This window comes from Mesocricetus auratus, unplaced genomic scaffold (assembly GCF_017639785.1).
Source record: "Mesocricetus auratus isolate SY011 unplaced genomic scaffold, BCM_Maur_2.0 Super-Scaffold_100015, whole genome shotgun sequence".
NCBI classification, from domain to species: domain Eukaryota; kingdom Metazoa; phylum Chordata; class Mammalia; order Rodentia; family Cricetidae; genus Mesocricetus; species Mesocricetus auratus.
This window is the reverse complement of record NW_024429198.1, coordinates 50,614,069-50,620,902: the sequence shown is the minus strand read 5'-3', so window position 1 is coordinate 50,620,902 and position 6,834 is coordinate 50,614,069. Positions and strand designations below refer to the sequence as shown.

Below are 6,834 nucleotides of genomic sequence, written 5' to 3'. Positions count from 1 at the left end.
TTTGCTTTTTCGGTGCCTTCCTTAGTTTTTAGAACTATCTCAACGTTTTGGAGTCAGTCTCCGACTGTCATAACTTTGTGACATATAGAGGGAACAATGATCAAAACACAGCTGATGGAGTCTATCCACTCATGCTGGAGATCCAAGTCCATCTTTCAGACTTGCTTACCATGGGCCTTCTGTTGTGCGTCTGTCCCAGCTTGGGATATTTGATAGTGTTCTAGGTTGGGAATATGCTCCAGTCAGTAACTTGCCTGCTTTGTAAGCATCAGGGCCCAGAACCCACAGTAAAGAAGTTTGGGCATAGTGACATGTCCTTGTCATCCTGGTGTACACCAAGTGGGGATAGGTAGATCCCCAAGGTTCATTGATCCCTCAGCCTAGCCTAACTGTCGAGCTCAAGGAGAACAAGCTGAACATCACTAAGGAACGCAGCTGAGAGGTCATGCGATGGCCTTCATAGACACATTCACACATATCTGTGTGTGTACCTGCACACGTCTGCACACATACCTCATTCCACATATCCATGAGTACCCACACACGTCTGCACACGTACCTCATTTCACATATCCATGTGGACCCACACACGTCTGCACACGTACCTCATTCCACATATCCATGAGTACCCACACACGTCTGCACACATACCTCATTCCACATATCCATGAGTACCCACACACGTCTGCACACGTACCTCATTCCACATATCCATGAGTACCCACACACGTCTGCACACGTACCTCATTTCACATATCCATGTGGACCCACACACGTCTGTACACATACCTCATTCCACATATCCATGTGGACCCGCACATGTCTGCACACATACCATGTTCCACACACATTAAAAAATAATATCCGAACAACACGAGCCAATGACAGAATGCCATTTCTTTAAATCTCCTTGGGTGGCAGAGGCTGCAAATCCTTGAAATATTCCAGAGCTTTGGAACTATAAATGCTTCCTTGTTAGGAGGCCTGGCTGGCTGGCCAGAGGTTTCAGTCTATTATGGTCTGGCAGCTTTTTCCAAAGCCTGGGAACATGGGGATCACCCCCTCCCACCCCAGGCAGTGGAACTTCCTGCTCTCTACCTGCCCTTATCTGGAGAATGTCCCTGGGCCCAGAGGACTGACCTTATCTGAAAGCTGTCTCTAAGCCTGGATGACTGAGTTATCTCTAGGGTGACCCTTGACACAATTTCCTGCTAGAAGGCTCCCCTGCCATACAGATACATGGTAATTACGACTTGTGCTAGCTTTGCTTTAGGACCCTGCTGCCACATACAAAGGCTTTTAATAGGAGTGTGCCACTTATGCAAACTAGGGTTTGCCTGGAAGACACCCAATCCTATATCCCTTATACTCTGGAATAAAGGTGGACAGATTCACCAAATCCTGTCTCCAGGAGAGCTGTCTCCATCCTATCCATGGCTGTCCAAACCTGTTCCCAGCATCTGCTCCCTCCACCCTCATGGACCAGTGCAGCCAACAATCCCAAGGAAGCAGCAGACCCACACTTCCTCTACGGGCTCAGGCTACCCCTGCTTGCTCCATCACTCACTCTGGCAATTGGGTTCCTCTTGGAGTTGTCCTCTCCCTCCCGACAGGCAGCGGCAAACTTGATCCACTCCCGCTTTTGTCTTCTGACAGTCTGCCAGGATGTGGTGCCATTTTCAACGTCTAGTTCTTTCACCTAAAGCAAAAACAATTGGCATTTCTCATAGTGTTAGGGTACCCCGTATTAGACAGTTTACTGACATTGTAAGATGTGTCCAGGGGGAGTGGTAAATTGAGGAACAAAGGAATCGACTCTCTGGTTGATAATTCTGGGCATACATAACCTTCTCACCCCTGACTAGACTGGATATGGAATGGTCTCATATCTCTAGAAGATCTTATGGGAACAGGCTGTGCTAGGTGCTCTACAGCTGTAGTGTACCACAGGGTGCAGCTCATGTTCAGTGCATCTTTCTCACTAGGTAAAGACCTTGCCTACCCCGCCCTTCTTTGACTGGGATTTCCCGGACCTGTCACTGCTCCATGTTAACGTGTTCCATATGAAATGAGGGCAGGGAATCTTCTCTTCTGCTGAGAAGCAGTTTGCTGTAGTTGAGATCCATTATTGTAAATTAGAATGTTTTTAAATCGCATTTGCAGCCCTGGTGACAATCTTATGGCCAGCTCTGTGATTTTCCCATGTATATTTTATCTGTATCTTGCTGGATGTTTGTCCTTCTGGGATTTTATGTTGAGGATATCCATAGATTCTCTAAGAATTTGGCATCACCGGAGAGCCCAGCCACTCTGCTTCAATCATGAACACACACGTATGAGTGTGCAAAGGCAGAAAACTTGTATTTCTGGAAGTCTTAATGTCCTTATTGAATCATAGATGACCATGTTTATTTAAGGCTCTGAACGCTGCTCTGGGAGAAAGCCGATGTCCCATACGAATGGAGTTTATCATTTCAAGAACCAATGGGCTTATGCCCCCATTTTAATCCCACCGTCTGAAAAGTCTCATGACCTCACTCTCTGGACACTTGTAAGCATAGACTTCAGGACCCGTGGCCTTCCTATTGCTATATCAGTTTGACTCAAGTTCTATCTCTTAATTTTTGTGAAGATAACTACAATTTCTAATATTTTAATACATAACACAGTGTTTTTTGTTTGTTTGGTTTTTCGAGGTGGGGTTTCTCTGTGTAGCTTTGGAGTCTGTACTGGTACTCATTCTGTAGACCAGGCTGGCCTTAAACTCACAGAGATCCACCTGCCTCTGCCTCTCGTGTGCTTGGATTAGATGCGTGTACCATCACTGCCTGGTTACTTAATTTGTTTAAAATCCAATTATTTTGTTTAAGTACATTCATACATTACCTCAACAATAAATTCACTGTTTACTCCCAGAACCACCTGTAATAGAAGGCAAAACATTAGCATACATTTGTATAATTTAAAGGAAACAGAATCATAAAATTATGACATTCTTTTATCATTTTCAAATAAATGGTACACACACATATACAACACAATTAATAATGTTAAATACAGTTGGTAGAAGAAGGTAAGCAATGCAGAGCTGCTTTTTGTCTTTAAAAGTCCTTTGAACTTCAAAAGAACACGAAAAGGTAACTTCTGAACTGATGAGATGCCTCAGTGAGTGAAATGCTTTCTGTGCAAGGATGATGCCCTGAGTTCAGAATCCCCACACTTCCTGTAAAAGTTAGGTGCAGAGGCAAAGATCTGTAACACCAGCCCTTGGGAGATAGAAGTAGATTCCTAGGCTCATTGGCCAACCAATCTAGCCAAAAGGGAGAGCTCCAGGTTCCATGAGAGAATCTATCTTGAAAAATAAGTGTGTTGATGCCTGATCTCCATACATGTTTACATGGGTGAATGTGCACACACACACACACACACTTACACACATTGACACACATGTCTCCAACATGATGAGCTGGGAAACTAGCTTCCACAGAGGCTCATTAGGTTCAGTGGAAGCCGAGGCAAGCTACACAAGTTATCAAAATGGATTGTAAGGAGGTTTCTTAAAGGTGTAGGACTTGAATGACTCTGTAGGTGCAAGCTATTTTTACAAGAGAAATCGATAAGGGAGACCATTTTCAGTCAGAAGACAACAAGAACATAGGTGCTAATCCATTTGAGTTTCAGAGGATTGGGTAATGGTAACTATTATTGTCAGGAAGTTAGAAAGACCATAGAGATAAAGTCTGGAATGGCAATCGGGACAGATTGGGAGGTTCCCTTTATAATAACAGATTTGGAGTTAAGGAATGTCTTGGGGTGACAAAAGCATTGTCTTTAAATGTATCATTACTGTGAAAGGAAGATGAGAGAGCAATGCTCAATGTTGTGACACTTGAGAATTAGCAATTGCTTAGGGAGGACAGGGAGCATGAATACATGTGCTGAGGTGGTGCTGTGCATGGGGAATGGAGAAGCCAGAAAAGAGCTGATGAGAATGATGCAGAGGCAAGAGTCGAGCGATTTTGTGATGTGAGCTTGCCTTTATGTATCGGTGAGGTACAGAAGCAGTGGATTGTTCCACAGAAAACGATGGGGTTGGAGAAACAAAACTTCACAGGAGAACACTACTGTAAAATGTTGAGCTGGGTCCCTTTTATTCATTCATGCTTCTAATATTTTTTAATAAATACTGTAGTGACTTTGTTGGAGTAGGTGTGGCCTTGTTGGAGGAATTGCGCCACTGTCGGGGTGGGCTTTGAGGTCTCCTTTGTTCAGGCTAAACTCAGTGTGGTACACAGTTCACTTCCTGTTGCCTCTCAGCTCCTTCTCCACACCATGTACTCCTGGGTGCCACTGTGTCCCACCATGAAGATAATGGACTAAACCTGTGAAACTGTAAGCCCCCTAAGCTGCCGTGGTCATGGGTCTATTCACAGCAATAGCAATAGAAACCCTAACTAAGACAAATAGAAAATATGAAACTGTGATTTCTACAGAGAGTATTATTATTCAGAGTTTAGGGCAATGTGAATTGAAATTAAATGGCTTAATAAAAAACAAAGAGCACAGTTGTAGCAGCACATGCCTATTGCTCCAGATCTTGGGAGGCAGAGGCAGAAAAGGCAGGAGTTCAAGGTGCTAATCAGCATCACCACAAGTAAGAAGCTAGCTTGGGTTATGTGAAGTCCTGTGTCAGGAAAGGAGAAGATACAGGAAGTGAGGCAAAAAGCTGTGCTGAGTGTATGGCTTTTGTGTGTGTGTGTGTGTGTGTGTGTGTGTGTGTGTGTGTGTGTGAGAGAGAGAGAGAGAGAGAGAGAGAGAGAGAGAGAAGGAATACAAAGGCAGAGGGTTAAAGATAGAGATATGATCCAAGGAAATTTGGATAGATGGATTAGAAGTGCAGGGCCAGGTCTGGGGGTGTAGCTCAGTGGCACAGCACTTACTTTGTGTGTTTTAATGTCCTGGTTTCCATATGTGGCATCACAAGGAGGCCCAAAATCAGAGTAAAATGTGCAGATAAAAGAGATACTTGATCATGAGAACAAATATCTTTCTGGAATGGGAGAATTAACACATATGCTGTATGAATTACACAATGTGTTATAATGATGTGTACATACATCAAATATAAAGATATGCTGTTGCACTGGGGACGTAACTGAGTCAATAGAGTGCTAGCCTAGCACTATTGAATGCCCTGGATTGACTACTATATTGACTACTATAAGAGCACCATATGAGACTGAGTGTGGTGATCACACTTGTAATCCAAGTGCTCAGGAGATGGAGACAGGAGGGCTGGAAGATCAAGTTCATCCATGCCTACATGTTGGTTTTGAGGCCAACTTATGACACAAGTATATATGACAACTTGTGTCAACAAATAAATTTATAAAACAATGAAAGGACAGAGTAAAGACAGAAGAGCATTATGAAGAATAATTGGTTTTCTTTCGCATGTCACTGTGCCACATCTTTTGTGGCGAGCAGGGATGTAGAAGAACTAAGGAGGCTACAGCAGTCTCCAGAGGTCTATGCTATGGAAGGAGACAAGAAACCAAGAAAAAGAGGCAGGTCTTTTTGGCATGTTTGAATCAGGAAACATCTGAGTTCACAAACTTAGAAATTAGCCTGGGGCTATATCCCAGTGTTAGAGCATTTGACTAACATCTTCAGGACCCCAGGTTCAATTTCTAGTAAAACACACACACACACACACACACACACACATACACGCACACACGCACACACGCACGCACGCTCGCATAGGAGAAACAAATAAAACCTCTATTTCACAGTTTATGAAGAGTCTGTAGACATGTTGGGACAAGGAAGAATACAGTGACCAGAACGAAGAGTTCTTTTGTGTTTCGTTCAGAGCTTGACAATCTGTGAGGGTGCTGTGGAGACTTTGGGGGATGGTAAGATGCTGTCTCCAACTCCAGCTGGAAGAGGAACACGAGAACTGGGAAGAGGGGACAGCTGACATGGGCACAGAGCAGATTCTGACTGGTGGCAGTGAGGGCAGGGGGAATAGAGAATAATGGGGCTTGGAATGGCAGCTGAGTCCAGAATGGCCACAGCGGAGGTTAGAAATCTGTCAGTGGGCACCGGCTCTCCTCTTCACTCACGTTCTCCTGCACTTGGGATCTCATTAGACATTAACACAGTGCTAGGCCTGTGAAGGAAGACCAGTATTTAATGGAGGACACTATGTGTTAGTTCCATAGAATGTACTGCTTCGTATCTATGGTCTTGGATCAAGGTTAGAGTTTTCTGGAAGGTATAAGGAAAAATCAAACAGACTCTTACTATTTAGAGAGCAACAATTTCCCTTTGATTTTTTTTGCAAGCATATAATTATACAATTGTAGTTGTTTTGATCAATAGAATGTATACATACCACTTAACAACTTGCTTTTTTGTACTCTGTGGTTACTATGGTAAGGGTCTATGTCAGTGAATACTGTAGACAGCTGCTTGGTGGCTGCTTTATGTATCATAGTAGCTACTTGTTCATTTTGGTCGCTGGAGAATTAGGTAACTAAGAACCACAAACACTCCACTGTGAGGACAACTGCAGACTGCATCTTACATCCAGTTCCCACCTTGGTAATATTATGTCAGTGACCTCAGCATGTTAATTCATTACCCAGAAAATTTTGGGGAAGATGTCTCTGTGGCTAAGGCTCTTGCTTCCCAAGTATGAGAACCTGTGTTCAATTCTGTGCCAAAACCCATGTTACAAGCCAAATATGGTGATGTAGGCTTGTGATCCTGTGGGTAGTGACATGAGTACCAGAGATGGGTGGAACCCTAGAAGCCTGCTGGTCAGCT

The 6,834-nt window shown here is 43.8% G+C and overlaps 1 protein-coding gene across 1 annotated transcript in view; it reads right to left on the bottom strand.

Moving 5' to 3' along the window:
* Positions 1-2,943, bottom strand: part of Dsg4 (desmoglein 4) — a 23,773-nt gene extending 20,830 nt beyond the window's left edge. The window contains exons 1-2 of the mRNA XM_021234927.2: positions 2,887-2,943; positions 1,568-1,699 (exon numbers count right to left, since the gene is read on the bottom strand). Coding sequence (XP_021090586.2) covers positions 1,568-1,699; positions 2,887-2,943 — 189 coding nt within the window. The remainder of the gene's footprint in view (positions 1-1,567; positions 1,700-2,886) is intronic.
* Positions 2,944-6,834: the final 3,891 nt, after the last annotated feature.